Raw genomic sequence first — 17723 nt, 5'->3', positions numbered from 1 at the left:
CATTTGCTCAACACTTAAACTTTACAATCTGTTGGGATGATGAAGCCTTAGATGGTTGGCGGTACTTGTTGATCATTAATGGTTAAGTTCTAAGAGTCTATTCCTTTAACTGGTAATTATACAGAACCAAGAACTATAAAGCCCCACTAATGCAGCAAACACCGTGTGGAGACATAGGGGACAGAGGTGGGTGGGATACCAGTCAGAAAGTACTCAAGAACCTCAGCCTAGGAACTGAAAGCACACCTGAGTGGTTTCAGCAGGTGGACAGGGGAGTGCCTAAATGTTACAGCAGAGTCAAGAGTATGAAGGATGGTGAGAAGCCACTGAAGGGGTTTGAACAAGGAGTGCTTACTCTCGTTACTGCAGGGAGAAGAGATTGGTGGATGTCAGAAGCAGCAGCTAGACCAAGAAAAACAGAGTAAGAGATGAGACAGCTGCCTGGCAAACAACAGCTTAGATCTGACACAATCCAAAGGTAAACTATGAAGGATAGATCAGATGTAGAATGTGAGGAAAAGACACAGGGATGATCCCTAAATTTGTTTAAACAACAAGAATGAATAAAAATAAAGAATACTGGGGAGTAATGGTAGAAGATTGAGTGGTTAGAAACCAAGCAAGCAATCAAACAAGCAAGCTCCATTCAAGGTTTGTCAATTTAGAGATGACCTGAAGACATTTAAGTAAAGATACCAAGTAGGCAACTGAATGTATAAACAAAGAGCTCAGAGGGCATGGCTGGGCCAAAAAGTGAATACAAAAAATAGGTGACACGAGGCACACACAGAAAAAAAATGCTTAGGAGCTGTCTTTTTTTTTCTTTTTTTCATTTTTATTGGTACTGGGGATCCAACTCATGACTGCCTGCTTGCAAGGCAGGTACTTATGCCGCTGAGCTAAATCCCCAGCCCCTAGGAGCTGTCTTATGCCTTTAAATTATTTTTTTAAACTACTGAACACTGTTAAATGCCCATTTGGTTTTGTTAATATTTTTAAAAAAAAATTTTTTTTTTGTCTTTTTCATTTTTATCGGTACCAGGAATCGAACTCACGACTGCCTGCTTTCAAGGCAGGCACTTATGCCGCTGAGCTAAACCCCCAGCCCCAGTTTTGTTTAGTATTTATGCTTTCAAACCTGTCAGTTGAGTTCTAAAATTTGGCCTAGCAACATTCCATTACTTGTGATACAGGACAAGGAAAAAGGGCAACTGTCATGAAGAGTCACATTATTATATCAAATAAGGGGAGAAACAGAAGGTTGCAAGGGGCTGAAAGGTAACTCTCTAGGTCAAATGAGAGCCTAGGGACAAGATCACACTGTACTTGTAGTTCGACTATACTGAGGCCTTATCATAACAAATTGGACAGAAAGGTAGCTACCAGAAATAAAACATTAGGAGTCAGGCAATGGAATGGTTACTAAGTAAGTTATTCCAGTTTCTCCCCATTCTAGCCAATGCTTGGAATTTATTCTGTTCTTGACATCATAGAATAAGCTTAAAAAAGAAAAAGATTTGGGTCTGGGATTTAGCTCAGCGGTATAAGCACATGCAAGGCAAGCACGAGATTGTGAGTTTGATCCCTGGTACCAAAAAGAGAAAAAGAAAAGAAAGCTTTGGGGATGTAGCTAAGTGAGTGGTAGAAGGCATGCCTGGCATATGCATGACCCCGGGTTCAACACCTGCAGTGCAAGATAAATACCCTGTAGACTTCTTCCTGTGATTCTCTTCAGATAATGAGCCCCTGTCCTTTCTCCCAATTTTTTCCCCTTTGTTGCAAAAATTAACAGTGACTTGTGTATATGCACTGGTGGAAATCAAACCAGGTCCTCGCACATGCTCTACCACAGAGATGTATCTTCAACTCCATAGCAATTTTTTAAAAAGAGAGATGCAATTGATGATCTAATTGACATAATAACCATTATTTCTGTATATTACTTTGAGCCCTATCTGTTGTAAACACATTTAACACACTCAGTTCAATCACTTGGTGTTTACTTTGGTTAACACACACTATGCTTTTATGATGATCCTCTTTTAGGCTATGTAACATTTCACTGAATGGATAGTTCATAATTTATTAAACTCACTTGGAAAGCAGTACAAAGCAGTGGTTAAAGCATGGGCACTGCCATCAGATGCCTCCATCAGGTCCCGGCTGTGTCAAATCCCTGAGGCCACAGTGAACTGTCTCCCTCTTTAATTCACCCCACACTAACTGCTCCACACCACACGTTCCAAATATCACAGCAATTACTGAATGGATTGGGCACAAGAGTGGACTCAAGAGACAGGCTGTCTGCCCCCAGAAATAAAAAACATGGGCATATAGTTTTTAATGTTAAGTGCTACAGAAGAGAAAGATTTCTACTGGTATTATTCAGACAACTGATCGCGGATGTCTTGAGCTCTGGGTAAATGATTTGGGGATAACAATGTGCAATGTATGTACCATTGTTGCTCCCTGTTTGACATGTTTTGAAATTTTGGTTTAGTTTTTTTTCTCCTTGAAATAATATGGATTTGAAAAAAAATAATGTTAAGAAAAAAAGGCAGAAAAGCAAAGATGGGAATGTACTGAATTCTCCATTTACAAAATGAGGAGACAGTACCACCTACAGCTGTTGAGGATTAAATATAATCCATGTAAAATATCTGGCACCATTCTTGGTTCAGAGTATGTAAGCAATGCGTATTTACATCACTACCTGGCATAAACTGAGCACCAAAGCAAGAACTAGTATCCCCTAGTTGTATCTTCTCTTCTTTTAATATAAATCCTATGTATTTTCACTGCCAGAAGTTTGGTCTAGGTCTTTCCTTTTTTTTTTTTTTTTGATACAGGGTCTCACTACATAGCTGAAACTGACCTTGAACTTCCAATCTTCCTGCACCTGCCTCACGAGTACTTGGATTACAGACACTGCTATCGTGCTCATCGGACGTAGGTTTTTCCAGTAGTATCTAACTTCTCTTATCCTTGGTTCACATTTTCTTTGTTCCCTGACCATACTAAGTGCATTTATAAGCGCTGGTTTAAGAGTTTCATATGCGATTCTTCATTTGTGTCATTGAGGGTTTTGTTTGTTTTTAAATATCAACCTCTTTTATTATTGGGCTTCTTTGCAGGCCTGGCAATTTTGGAGTGAATGTCAGTTTCATATGTTATGCTTTTCAGAACTGGATTTTGATGTATTTCTTTAAATATTGTTGGGCTTTGTGGTGGGATAAATTAAGTAACTTGGAATCAATCAGACTTTTGTTTTTACATTAATATTAATTTCATTAGGTGTTAACTTACCAGTACATTATCAATAATCTATTAAGCATATTAAGTGCTTTGTTTACATCTGGGCTGGATCTTTTTTGGGAATGCTGTGACCCCCTTTATGAAAAAAATAAAATTTCATAAATAATGAGAATAGTAATAGTTATTAAACAGTATATCATTATCTTTAAAGGTTACTCAGAGTACAAGACATAGAACAAAAAGGTTTTTACAGATTATTTTTAAAGATTTGTCTTTAAGTTTTCTGAGGGTGGCTAGGCTCAGCAGCACAGTACCTGCCGGGTAAGCACGAGCACGAGGTCATGACTTTGATTCCCAGTACCAAAAAAAAGAAGGAAAGAAAGAAAAGATAAGCTTTCTGAGAGAGTGCAGGGATCCAGAGCAGGCTTTGCTTGAGAAGAAATCTGGCCTCACATGTCCTGTGCAGGAGTCGTCATTCTACTCTTGACTAGGAAGAATATGAACTGTTTGTTCCCAGCTTCATGTGAACTCCAAGAACTGTCCTGGGGGATTTAGCTCTGCAGCATAAGCATCGGACTGTAAGCACAAGGTCATGGAGTTTGATCCCAGGTACCAAAAAACCCAAAACCAAACAAACAAAAAAACCTGTCCTGCCTACTAATTTCTGGCCATTCTCCCCAGCTTCCAATAGTATCTTCATGGATGTGCAGACTTGGTGGCAGCCTTCTGCAGTAAATCGGAACTGGCTCTCCACGCAAACCTTGCCTTTTCAGACAGCAAAGCTGCCTCAGCCTTCTGGAACCCTGATCTCTGTCTTAATCAACTCATACTACCTGACTCCACCTGGGTTTCCTGTCCCTCTGCTGCAGCTTGAAAACTCCCCAGGCATATGCTGGGCAATGATAAGGCTCCATATTTATTTCCCTTTTCTCAGGGAGCAGCCTCTTGTGCTGTTTATTGACCTGTAGATAAAACTGCTGCTTCCTAACTCTGTCAAGTGTTCTAGTCAGTTAAGGTGGGAGGGCAAACCAGTCTCCAGCTCTCCATTATGGCTGGAAGTTCTCATGTTGAATTCAAATTCTACTTTTTCAATGAAAACTTTCTAGTCTATGGATCCAAACATTTTTTTATCTTTCTGGTTTCAGTGCCACTTATGATCAAGCACAGTAACATAAGCCCTGTAGGATTCCCTTACCACCACCACCACCCTAAACACACATCTTCTTAATATGCCTCAATTGCCATCAATTTCCCTACCAGAAGACACACCCCAGAATCAGATGCTACCACATATCTGATTGGGTTATAGTGCCACACAGTCTTCGGTGTTTGGCTAAAAGAAGGAAGACATGATTGATTCCCCAGCTTGTGTGAGCTCAGTTTGGGACAAATTAGGTTGGGATAAATTAGCTCAGTTAGGAATCAAATGCTTATCCATGGAGTAGTCTGTTGTGTTTTTGTTTGTTTGTAAAGAAAACTGCCTTTAATAGTTGGAAAAATTAACTGGTACAGAAAGAAATGTAGCCAGCTGGAGAGAAGAGACAAACCAAGTGCCACCCCTGAGAATCAATGGCTTCTTAGGGAGGATACCTCAGTGGGTGAGGAGAAACGAGTGCTATGAATTCCAGCCAGCCCTCCGTTCAGGTAGGAAAGGCTATGCCATCTTTAATCTAAATTCCAAGTTCCTAATCCAGTTCTGGAAAGGGGCAGTGGTGTATGTGGAGCCAAAAAGAACCTTCTCGTATTGGAGAAAGTGACAAAACAGGAATTTTAAAAATGAATTTTCTAACTTTATTTCCAAATACTTTCTTTAAAACAAAACAACCAATACATTCTGTGGGAATGACAAATATCAGTATTAGGAAATCCAGTTATACAAAAAAAATACAACACCTAGTCTAGGGTAGATGTATTTATTTTTGGTCACATACATTATGTAGCATTAATTACACAGCAACTATAGGTTGCTAATATGAAACCACAGAACTGTAACTCTGCCACGGCTGTATGCACTTGAGACATCTGGCTGAGAATGTTTTCAAAAGAACTGGATGCCTACCCCAGAGCTATGCCAATGAACTCTGTGACAAGTAAGGTTCTGAAGTAGGGACATGTCAGAAACCCTGCAGACGACAGGTTAGAGAGGAAAGACATGTTAGTTATAAAATAGTTACAGCCTAATTCACAAAAGTTACCAACTGTCTCTCTTTCTAGAAAGAAGCAAGAGGTTAAAAAATTCTTTGAATTAAGTGTCTGGTATGTTAGATGGAGTGCAGAAAGGACTATTAGAGCAGTGTCATTAGGGTCTTGGCAGGTCAGACATCATTAATAACCACTGTTGGCTTCTAAATACTGGTAGCAAGATGACTTCTGATTTGTAATCTTAGGTAAATTATAGATAAATTGAAAAGGCCAGCAATCCTATACCAAGATTAATAAACAGCACTACAAAATGAACCACATGAGGGCTGTACTCACAGCAGGATCTCACAAGACAAAGCACCCAACACCCTGGGAAATACAGGCTGGAGGAGTTTGCGCCTGGTAATTTGGCAATATCCTGCATTAAAATAAAAAAGAGTTGGAGACGCAGTTCAGTGTGAAGATTATAGGTTCAATCTCTAATACCACTAAAACCACACACACAGACCCTACTAAGGAAGACTGTCTGTATCCCCAATGAGGACATGGACCCAATGAGGGAGGAGTCTTCTTTGAGAACTATGTAAGTAGAGTGCATAAACACATTTTTTTCAAAGTTTCCTTCCTTTATAGCTGTTCTCTGTCTCTTTTAAACAACTTCCATTACTCTTTGTGGGCAGGCACCTTATTCATACAACTACCCCTAAATAACTTCTGAACGCTATCAAAAGTCGAACCTATCAAGAAAAAGATTTAATATATTGCCGATATTTTTAACCATTCAAAAAGACAAAGTCACAAAACTAAAGCTAACAATGTTATTTTATTGCTGCATTAATATGTACATATGTGTACTCTTTCCCAATGTGACTGACTGGAAAAGAACACTCTCCTTAGTGGGTATATTCTGGCAAATTTTTTTAAAAGCATTTGTCTTATTACTTTATAGTCACACCTTGTTCAAGGTAAGAGGCACCTTAGAAATATCTACTGTCATCCTTTCAGTAAAGGATTGGCCTTTTAAAACATTCAGAACACTGCTCTTTAGTTTGTTCAGCTCTTAAAACTCATACAGAACTAAACATAAAGAAAAGCTAAAGGTGTGTGCTGACCTATATGTAGTAGGACTGGACTTGCCCTAGAACAGTGATGGGGAGGCTTTTAGAGACTGTCTGCCCAAACTGCAACTCAAAATCCCCCTTATTTCTCACAATGTACCAACACTGCAATTAAACCTGAATACTTAAGTTTAAATTTAGAAAAAAAGACTCCAAGCTGGGCACGGTGGCTCATGCCTGTAATCCCAGCACTCAAGAGGTTGATGCAAGAGGATCATTGTGAGTTCAAGGCCAGCCTAGGCTACAAAGTGAGTTCAAACCAGCCTGAACTGCAAAATGAGACCCTGTCTCAAAAAGACAGGAAAATACAAAGAACTATTTTGGAGGGACCAGGGATTGAACTCATGACCTCGGACTTGCCAGGCAGGCACTGTGCCACTAAGCTGTAATCCCAGCTTCAGACAGCTTCTTATTAAAAGGTAAAAAATGTTTGTATTTGTAATGTGATCTATGCTGTTGTATGGGTGCTGACCATTTGTCAAACCTTGGTTCACACTTCCTTAGTCTGAGCAACACATATGGCACTCAGATCTGCTAGCAATGTTCCTCCCTTCCAAGCAGGCACGCAGCCCCTAAGTGTGCCATTCACTAACAGCAGCCACTAGGCTCCCACATGGAGCGGGCTCTGTGTGCCTGCTGCAGCACATGTGCCATAGGATCACCACCACTGCCCTACAGCCAGACACAACACGAGATTAGCTTGGGCCAGGTCAGGGACAGTTCATAGGCTTTGATGTGTGGCATGAAGCTAAGCCTTCTCACCCCTTAACAAACCTCAATGAAGATTTCTTCTTTAACCCAAGGATTATACACTCATTTTTGTGAACTTTTTCCTTAACTTCAGCTCATCATTCTACACATTGAGATCTTAGAAATCCTGATCCCGTCACCAAATGTATCAGTTAGATATGCCATGTTTTTATCACAATCACTCACACCACACTCCAAGATCTCCACACTGTAAAGAACACTTGGCAGAAACGTTAAGAGGCAGCAGGTACCATACAGACAGTATTTATGACAGGCTTTGCAATAACAGAAACAGAGATACAGGGAGATAGCACGGTAGGGACCTGCTAGCTGGTGGGCGTGTTGAGTGATTCTTAAAAAATATCCTAACATTTATATGCTAATGGAAATCATCCAAAAGAGAAAATGTACGGAAAAACATTTTCTAAGCTAGGTATAATGTTGTATACCTGCACTCAGGATGCTGAGACAAGATGATCCTGAGTTGAGGCCAACTACATAATATGATCCTGTCTCAACAAACAAATCTCCAACACCACACAAAGCTGTCAAGTCCAATATAAATACAATTTTTCTCACCTGGTAATTTAATTATGTCAACTCTTAGCTTTTAGAGTTTCTTGCTCTTTGGAATTCTTCTGAAAGTTCAGAGTCCCTGTGTCCAAAATTATATGTACTTTTTCTCTAGAGATTTTGAAACCTATATCTAAGTCCAGCAGTTCCTGCCTTTGCCATTTTGAATTCTAACAGTATTATAAGACCCCTTTCATGCAAATCTCTGTCTTCACATAGATCTTGTTCACTGTTCAGGCTCCTTAAAGGACCCATTAAAGGGTTTATCCAATAGGCTCATTTTTAAAAAAAAAAACATAAAAATCTAAGAGTTGTTTAAAAAATTTTTTTATTGCATGCTTATAGTAGACAAGATACTGGAAAGGTTTATTTTGTAAACTTGGTCTCTAAGGCTATAATACCCAATTCTGAAAATTTCTCAGCAAGGCAAAAAGGGGGCTGATACTGAATTCTTCCCACCAGCACAGCAGCATACATAATTACATCCACCAACACAGGGCTTTCTCCTCTCCCAACTCCCAGCCCAGGCACGAACAAAAAGTTAGTGTGCACACACATAAAGCACATTTACTATGTCTGCTCTCTAGGACGCACTGGCTGGTCTGCTCCACAAAGGTATTAAACATTTTGTTCCTAGTTCTAAGCTTATTATTTCAGGAAGTATGGTAGTAAGAAAGGAACAACCAGCTAGCTACGCATAACCCCTAAGACTTGCTCCTTAAAACTATGTTTTTTTCAAAGCAGAACACTTGTTTACCAAGTATTTTACAAGGCAGAAGTGTAGCTCTTTCCAAATGCACTTTTAAATTACCAAAGCATCTAAGAAAAAACGAAAAACAATGTGTCCTTTAAAAGTAAAGAACAAAGTGGGCATGTAGTTCAGTGGTAGAGCACTTATTTAACATGTGCAAGGCCCTGGGTTCAATCCCCACCACCAACACCACAGATAAAACAAAAAAATCAGAACAAATAATTTTATCAATTCACATATGCCTAACTTTGTAATGCACAGATGTCTGAGTGTTGCACTGAAAAACAAGAAAGGTTTGTATTTTACAAATCAAGCCAGAGATGTAAAGTAAGCCATTATATTGAGTTCTAGGAAAACAGGTGGCAGCTCTTGGGAGTTTTTTTGTCTTTATGTTCATTTCTGCTCCTCAATCTCAAAATTAATTTTCATGAATTTCAGATCAATAGACTATAATAGGTTTTGACCAGCAACTGTGTCTCCTAATTTTTGAGTGTGTGTGTGTGAACAGCACTTTGTTTAGGGTCAATACACATGAAGATCTCAATAAACATGTCAAAAATTCAATTCAAATTATCAGGGCATAAAGGTCATAATATAATTTCTAAAAATGCACAAAATTAAAATTTAAAAATAAATCAAGATAGTAAAGTACCCACATGTTATTACCATTTTAAATCATTTTTTAAACATGAGTAATTTTAGCAGATTTCTACCACATTCTTATTTTCAAAATACATTCATAATTTTCTACTGCACAAGCAGAAGAACTTCTTGGACTTCATATAAATCCACAGGTTTATAAACAATTTAAAGATAGGTTAATTTATAAATATCTCCACTATAATGAGAGCTTCAGAAAGGTATTTTTTAAACCATTTTTATTCACTGCAGCTGCTACTCCCTCCTTGCCAGTGCTCTGAATGGTGTTTGCACAGTGGGATTTTACTGGGTATTCGCTGGAAGAACATATGCTGAAGACCCCTTGGTACAAAGCCAGACTCAAACCACCTGAGGAAAATCCGGACAATTCTCCTGTGGTACAGATACAAAAGGCATCACAGAGAATCACAGGACGACAGGAACTCAGAAAAACTGACGTACAGCCTTCACGCAGGGCTTCACAAATGTGTTCATTTTGTTGTAGTATCTAAACCCCCAATCAATCAGAGATTGTTAGGTTAACAAGCCTGCTCTTTTAAGAACTAAGGAATCATGCTTGGTGCCACTATCTCAGCACTGTGGAAGGCTGAAGCAGGAGAATCTTGAAGTTCTACCTGAGGCTATTCAGCAAGATCCTATCTAAAAATAAAGAATAACGAGGCCTGAGTAGAGATAGCTTAGTATGAAGGCCCTGGTTTTGATCCCTAGTATCCTCCCCCTCAAAAAAAAAATCAAGAATCATGTAATCTCACAACCCATAAGCAGTAAACACCATCATTATTGCGTTTTGCAGATGAAAAAACTGAAGCTAAGTGGCAAAATTACCTTGTCCCTGTGACACAATACCACACATCTCAAGTCTGACTCAGAATTTTTTATCTTATGATGCTATTTGGTGAGAAGGCAACAGGACAACCATTCACACATGGGTGCACATCAGTTCCCAACATCCTTCTACTGGAACTATGACAGGCTTCCTTAAAGTCGGAGCTTCAGGGCTGTGAGGTGACAGGCAGGCACTACAGAGTCCAAGCACTTGCAACACTTTGAAGGCAAGAATCTAAAGTTAAGGCCACAGCCCTGACTTGTCTGAGGGAACCAAGCCCCAAAGACAAACCACAGATTTCAAAACTCCATTGGGGCAAGCTCTAGCTCCAAAACAGCTTGCCTCTCTCTTCCTCTTCCTCCCCTTCCACGTGACTGCAGGGGTTCTCCGCACCAGAAAATAGACCAGCTTTGTTAGTCCATGGTTTGGCAACATTCTAGGTCCCAACCACAGTGACTGGCACAGAGCAGGCGCACAAATATTTACTGAAGGAGCCAAAGACAAAAGCTGTTTCTAAGTCTAGCAGGGACCCTACCTGCGCTTTTGAGAAAAACGGAGAGGAGCCTTGCACCTGATCACTGGCGTAAAATGAACTTTGAAGAGTTCAGAAGACGTGGGGCACAACCTACAGGAAAGCCTCACAGCATTTCTTCTTCCTCAGCCAGACTGCCTCAAAGAAAGCAACCTAACATGTTATCAAACAAACGCAGCACTCAGAGAGGCATAATGTTTTAATATTTTACACTACAACAGCAAACATCATTACTTATTCTGACTGCCTGGTTTTGGGCACCTTAATGTAAATAAGTTTCTTTAAAAAAAAAAAAAACCCTCAGCACTCTCAACGTCAGAGTGCAAGTAGAGAAGAGAGCAGACATTTTCCAAAAATTCACCATGTGTCAACTCCCTGACCCACCACCAAACCCCAGGATCTTTTGCTTTAAAACACGAGCAGCAATTTAAGAAAATGCTAAATATCAGATCAAATAATTAAGCTGAGCCAGCGTTTACTGAAAACCACGAAGAATAAATCAGATGGCCTCAAAGACAACGCTTGACAAATTCACCCACTTCCCTCTCGGTCCGCACCCAGGACCTGGAGATTTGGACACCAGTTCTGACTGGTCTGTCTTCATAGTGGGAAATTTTCTGGCGTCAAATTACAGTAAACTACGCGGGGGCAGAATGCGAGCCAAAAGCAACAGGGAAGATGACCATTTTCCTCGTCCATTCTCTCTCCATTGCCACTTCGGGAAAACGGCACGTTTCCACGTAGGGAAAAGGCCCTTCGCGGTCTCAGGCAGTGATCGGTCCGCGACTTCAGGAGGAACCCGCTGGTCCCAGCGCCCAGGTCAGGCGCGCATCCCCCGGGCGGACGAGTGCTGCACGCCTGCAACCGCTCCTTTGTCTACGCTGTCCCTACAAACTCGCTGCTCACTGCCCGCCAGTAAACAAGCCACCTTAACGGAAAAAAAAAGAATAAAAAGAGAACACTCGAAGTCCTTTTTTAAAAAAGAACGGAAAAGACCCGACGACGCCTTCGGAGCCTCCTCCCCAGCCAGGGTCGGGCGGGCGGCCCGTGGGACTCTCGACCCGGTGCAGCTCAGAGGGCGGGCCCGGGCCCGGGCCCGAGGCCGGGAGGCCCCACGCCGCCCGCGCGCCTCACCTCCGTGGATGGGCAGCGGTGCCAGCACCTGGCCGCGGACCTCGGCCTTGGGCGAGTCGAGCCCGTAGCGCCCGCGGTCGATACGGAACGTGAGCGGGGCTCCACGGCCGGGCTCCTGCACCGTCACGTTGATGAGCGCCGTGTAGTACTCCTGACTCGTGTTGTCCGCCCGCGCCGGCCACAGGCTGCAGGTCAGCAGGGCGAGCGCAGCGAGCCGGGCCGGGCCCGCCCGCACCCGCGCCCGCGCCGCGCCGCTCATCGTCCCTCAGGCCGCCGCTGCCGCCGCCGCTGGAGGACGGGGCTGCGGGCCGGCGCTGAGAGGCGGGGCGGGCGCGGCCGGGGCTGCGGCGGGCGCGCGGACGCGCGGCCTGCGCGGAGACGAGCACGAGCACGGGACTGCGCGCCCTAGCTCGGCAGCTGGAGGCCCTCACGTCCGCGGCCCGCCCACGGATGCGCGTCCAGGCGCCCCTCCGGCGGACGACGGCTCAGACCGCGCGCGGTCGGCTCCTCAGGGCCCGCGGAGCGCTGAAGGGGCGCGTCCTCTCCATGCCCCCCGTCTCGCACAGCCGAGAAGGGGCGCCGTGCGGGGCAAGCAAGGGCGGCGGCTCCGTGCGAGCCCGAGCGAGGGTCAGAGGCGCACAAAACTGGCGGACGCAGGCTGCCGCCCGAAGCGCGCACGCCGCTCCTCCTCACCATTAGGCGGCGGCAGCGCGCAGGCCCGGGCGTAGCCCCGCCCCCGCGCATGCTCACGCGCATCCTTGAGCTCCCGCGGCGCGCGCGAGGCCCGAGCGTCGGGCGGCTGCGTGGTAGCTGCTGGCTCAGTTTCCTCCCCAGGTGTGATAGCTGCTAAATCCTGGAGACAGTAGGCTTCCGGGAATAGTTGACGCCGGAATACAGAAGAAGCTGACAGTTCGAAATCAAGCTTTAAATGAACGTTTCTGCTGGTCAGCTTGCGTTCATCCGACCCCATGCTGTGGGTGGGCCCCCGAGTGACCCAGCGGGGCGCGGAGACCTGCAATGGCAGGACCCCGAGTGGTCGGCAAGGGGCTGTGCAGGGTGAAAACGTACAGGAGCCCTGGGTAAAAAGATTCTAAAGCTGCCCTTAAGTATATGAGGTGAGGGGAAGGAGAGGTTCAGTCTTAGACCTGTCTCCCCCATACTGAAATCCATGGTGCACCAATATTTTATATGAAATCCTGCTGAATTTGCATATGACCTCAGTACATTCTCATGTATTTTGTAAATCGTCTAGATTCAATGGAAATCCTGTGAACATAGTTCTATACATATCTGTCAGGGAATCCTGACAGCGGGGAAATCTGTACATGTTCAGTACAGACACAACCTTCTGCCCCCATCCTGTGAATATTTTAGACCCGTGGTTGGTGAATCTGCAGATGGGGCGCCCATGGGGATGAGGGGCTTAAATGTTTTGTTTTGTTTGAGACAGGGTTCCCCTGTGTAGTGTAGGTTACCCCTGAACTCAATGTAGCCCAGGCTGGCCTTGAGCTCACGGGGGATCCTCCTGTCTCATCCTCCGTAGTTCACGGATTATAGGCCTGCACTACTACTCCGAGCTGAAGGGCTTATTATAGGGAGACCTACATCCCAAATACACATTATGCCAGTAAAAACAATATATTCCTCTCAGGCATAATCTCAGGATGAATAAATCTAAGATGTAGCTAAGTCAGGAACTTATGGGATCACTGTGTGGAAGGAGGGTGGTATCTTCTGACCAAGCAGGGCTGGGTCTTTTGCTTTCTGTAGGGGAAACGGGGCAGAGTCAGCCCTTTCCAACCAAATGTCCCAAGAATCCTGCTGAGAGCACTTCCCAGAAGAAATCCAAGGCACTGTTTTTCAGAAGGAAGATAAGGATGCAGTACTGGCTGACACGGGGCCACCGCTGGTGCCTCCTCAGCCACATCTTGCCATCCTCCTCTCCCTTGTCTGCCTTTTACCAGCTCTGTCACCGTCAGTCTCCTACACAGGGCCCTCACTGTTGGGACTGGCTTTTACTCAAGGAAGCAAACTCCTGGACCAGGGCAGCTAGTGCCTCCTGGGCCAAAACTGGAAGAGGACTGCACTTAAGACCTCTTAAGGAGGTAAGGAGCCCTAAGACCAAGTAGAGGACCGGAGTCCCGGGAGTTCCCTGCCCCAATGGTGGAGGTTTTTCTCCAGTAGAGGCCTCCCTGCCTTCCCCCTCCCACTTGGCACACCCTAACCTGTCCCTGCCCAAGACACTGATGCCCCTATACCTTTTTCTTTGCAAGGGTCTTTCAAAGTGTGGGGTACCCATGGCCCTAGCATGAGAAATCGTTATAGAGGTTCCCATGCACTACTCTGTTAAACCAAGTTGGGAGGAGGCAGCCAGCTACCTTTAGAGTTCTTTAAAGCTCTTCTGAATTTGTCAAGGAGAAAGTTGGTTCCAGGGTACCTTTAACACTTCCCGATCTTCACTTCAGATAACATGAGACACAGCCTTAGCAGAGCAGTGTTAACATCATCCCGTTTGAGGAAATGTGATTGTCTTTAGTTTTATGGTGACTTCCTCTAGGGCAAGAGAGTTTTCATTTATAATAGTGAAATCGAGCTACCTTATTTAACCAGTATGGTAAAGCACACATAAAGTTTAGCACCTTAGTCATCTTAAAGTACATAGTGATAAGATTCTGGCACGTCCAAAAGATGAGAAGTATGAAATAAAAGAGGCCTTTATTCTGAGAACACGGAGAGAAAAACAACCCCCTCCCCACCACTGAAGTCTGGTTTTCTCTCCGGCAGACACGTGGTGTGGGGGCATACATGTAGCTTAGGTTTGGGGTGGTGCCTAAGGGGCATTAGTGATGCACAGGGAGCCCATTGGTATTCATTTCGCATCACAGGTAAATCACCTAGGGGTGGGAAAAGGCGACCTCAAGATAGAGCCCCCTGGTTCCGCCTCCCAACCTCCTCCCAGCTACAGTGTCGGCCTAGGGCAAGATTCTTTCACATAGTTCAGTGGTGCTGAGTGCGAGCAGCATCACTGTTACTCATCTAGAAAACTCTTCATCTTACAGAACTGAAGCTTTGTACCCGTGAAGCAACTCCACCTTCTCCTTGCTCTCAGCCCCTGACGGTTGCCCTTCTACTTTGATTCTTTGAAGTCCACTGTTGGGCAGCTCGTGTAAGTGCAGTCACACAGTTATTTGTCCTTTTGTGAGTGGTTATTTCGCTTAGCATCATCATCCAGGTTCCTCCATGCTGTGGCATGTGTCAGGATTTCCTTCTCTTTAAAGTAAAGGCTGAGTAATTTACCTGTGCTGCTGCTGCATCCACTCGTGGGTGGCTGGGTGCTGGATGGCTGCTGCCTTTTGGCTGCTGCCAGATGCCTCCAGGAGCCTTCAGCCTTTCTATGCCTGTACTCAGGAGTGGAGTTGCCAGGTACAATGGCAATTTGATGCTTCTATACTGCTAATCATAGCAGCTGCATCATTCTGCAGTCCCACCAACGGCATGCAAGGGTTTCGTTTTCTCCACATGCCTGCCAATATCTGTCTGCTGTTTGCGTTCAGCAGCAGCCATCCTGATGCATGTGAGGTGGTGTCTCCTTGTGGTTTTGATTCTCATTTCCCTGGTACTTAGTGATGTCGAGCACCTTTCCATGTGCTCCCTGGCCATTTGTAAAACTCCTTTGGATGAAGCCACTTCTAAAATGCTTACTTAAGTTTTCTTTAAAAACTGAACTAATTAAAAGTGTGGGATAAATGGGCTGGGGATTTAACTCAGTGGCATAAGCACCTGCTTTGCAAGTCACAGTCCTGAGTTCAATCTGGGTACAAAAAAGAAAAGTGTAAGGTAAATAAAAGTCCAGAGGCTGGGCAAGGCCCGCCTCCTGGAAGGCGCTGCTGAGGCCTGACTCGGTGTGCCTTTGAACCCCGCTGGTCTGAGCGAGGCCTTTCTCTTATTATTGACTTAGACCTTTTTGTCACCATTCCTTGAATCCGAGGCAACCATTCTAATGCATTTAATATGCTTTTTGGTTTGTGGTGTTGTAAGATGTATGTTGTACAGCATGCAACAGTGTTGAGTTGTAGATGTCATTCTGTTTTCCATTCTTTTCACCCAATAGTGTGTTTTTTTAAAGAAAAAAACCCTTTCCTTACATTTATTAATTTTTATATCAAATCATATCCCCAAAAAGTACAAAAGCCTTATATGTAATACCAGAGTTTTCCAACGCAAAAACACCTTAGAGCACAGTGGCTCCACTGGAGTGGAAATGTGTCAGCTTTCGCCCTTCAGTGTCACCTCAGTCCCTCTCTCCTGTCCTCTCCCTGAGTGCTCCGTCCTCCTTGGGTCTTGGTCTGTGTTTGCACTTCCACTGCTGCTGCTGACCCCGCTCCTTCCCCATGCTGTGGCACAGGAGAGCCTCCATGGAGACCCAGCGCAGGCCTGTGGGGAGGACCCTGCAGTCCTTGGGACTGCTGCCTGCGATCTGTGCAGGTGTGAGATGCATCTGTGTTGGCCAGGCACCCTTGCACTCAGTGTGTAGGGCCATCTCCTCCTGGGGAAGGACTGGAGGAAGCTATCTCCACTTCCCATGGTGGCTTTACAGGAGACAAGCAGAGAGACAGGCCTTAGGTCATGGAGCACAGCCTCTGGGCCACCAGACTGCACACAAGGAAAGGACTCTAGGAAGTGTAGAGGACATTATTTTAACAATGCTATGCACATTTAACATTACCTTTTACTTTGCAGCAAAGCGACTTAGCTTTCAGTGATAGTCATGGCACCTGTCTTCCAACAGTGAGTGTCTTAAGACAAAGCATAATGAGGAGTCATCACATGGAACCCAGGAGTGATGAGATCCTAAACTTGTGTGCAGTGTCAAAATATAGGAAATACTGACTGAAAAAGAGTAGAGGACCCCAGAACTGACTTCATATCGTTGATGTGCTAGAGATGATTGTTAAATATTCAGCAATTTTTGAGGCTGGTACCCTGAAATTGACTGAGGCATTAGGGTAATAATTATACCATGGAAACTGGCAACCATTAGAAATTGCAATATTCTTGTGATCTGTCTCCGTCTTTTTTTCTCCTTCCTCTCCTCTCTCTCCTCCGTCTGTCTTCCTCATTTTCAGAATGCCATTGGCTCAAATCATTTATGCCAACTTCTGTTACCTTTTGTCCTTTTTGGGTACTCCCTCTGTGAGATGGAGGTGGTGGTCTGTCTCTCCTTTCTTCTCCCTCCTCTCTCATCCTCCCAGATGCAGGTGAGGTGATGGATGCCTAGAAGCTATAGCTCCTGTCAGTACCCTGTTTCCTTGTGACTCATTGCTGCGAGGACCAGGACTGGCCTGGTGAGGACTGAAGCGCTGCCCTCCCACAGGCATTGCCTGGAGCAGGGGGCAGTCAGTTCCCTGAAGACACTCAGGCCAGTCAGCACCCTCTTTCCCTAACTGGGTGGGGTGGTGCGTGCCTGTGACACTAACACTTATGAGGCTGAGGCAGGAGGACTGCAAGTTGGAACCCAGCCTGGGCAACTTTATGACTTAGTAAAACTTGTCTTAAAATAAAAAATAGAAAACAACTGGGGATGTGGCTTTGGGTTCAATCTCTTACACACCAAGAAAATAAAGTTTGAATTATTTTGTGATGTCTTAGTCTATTTTCTATTGCTGTAACAAAATAGCTGAGGCAGGGTACTTGACTAAGAAAAGAGCTCCCAGGTCTGGAGGCCCAAGAACATTATGCTGATATTCTGGCAAGTGTCCGATGGCTGTGACACCACATGACAGAAGTGGAAAGGGAAATGGCCACGTGCAGAAAGGCCACATGTGTGACCAAGGAAGCAAGAGCCAGGGGAGTACCAGATTGGCTGTTTAATAAGTAACCCTTCTCTCGGGATCTCACCCACTGCTTTGAGACCTGATCTGCTGAGAGATCAGCGTTACCCCATCCCAGGGGGCCCCAGTGATCTAATCTCCTTCCTCTAAG

At 44.5% G+C, this 17723-nt stretch overlaps 1 protein-coding gene and 1 long non-coding RNA gene across 5 annotated transcripts in view; one reads left to right on the top strand and one right to left on the bottom strand.

Annotated features, from left to right (window-relative positions):
* Positions 1-12150, bottom strand: part of Rnf130 (ring finger protein 130) — a 126480-nt gene extending 114330 nt beyond the window's left edge. For 3 of the 4 annotated variants that reach the window (XM_063230460.1, XM_063230459.1, XM_063230461.1), the window contains exon 1: positions 11742-12150. In XM_063230460.1, coding sequence (XP_063086530.1) covers positions 11742-12000 — 259 coding nt within the window. In that variant the 5' untranslated portion in view covers positions 12001-12150. Of the gene's footprint in view, positions 1-5733; positions 5837-11741 lie in introns of those variants that run through there. The other variant, XM_063230462.1, reaches the window with a different exon arrangement.
* A 306-nt stretch (positions 12151-12456) lies between these two features.
* LOC134471559 (uncharacterized) lies at positions 12457-17382 on the top strand. The gene is made up of 2 exons (XR_010040997.1): positions 12457-13846; positions 14801-17382. It is a non-coding gene; the product is annotated as an uncharacterized LOC134471559 (long non-coding RNA).
* The last annotated feature ends 341 nt before the right edge of the window (positions 17383-17723 follow it).

This window comes from Cavia porcellus, unplaced genomic scaffold, assembly GCF_034190915.1.
Source record: "Cavia porcellus strain 051 isolate PalLab524CR breed Dunkin Hartley unplaced genomic scaffold, mCavPor4.1 scaffold_19, whole genome shotgun sequence".
In the NCBI taxonomy this organism is placed as follows: Eukaryota; Metazoa; Chordata; class Mammalia; order Rodentia; family Caviidae; genus Cavia; species Cavia porcellus.
Note: the sequence above shows the minus strand (reverse complement) of the source record. Positions and strands in the feature narration are given on the sequence as shown.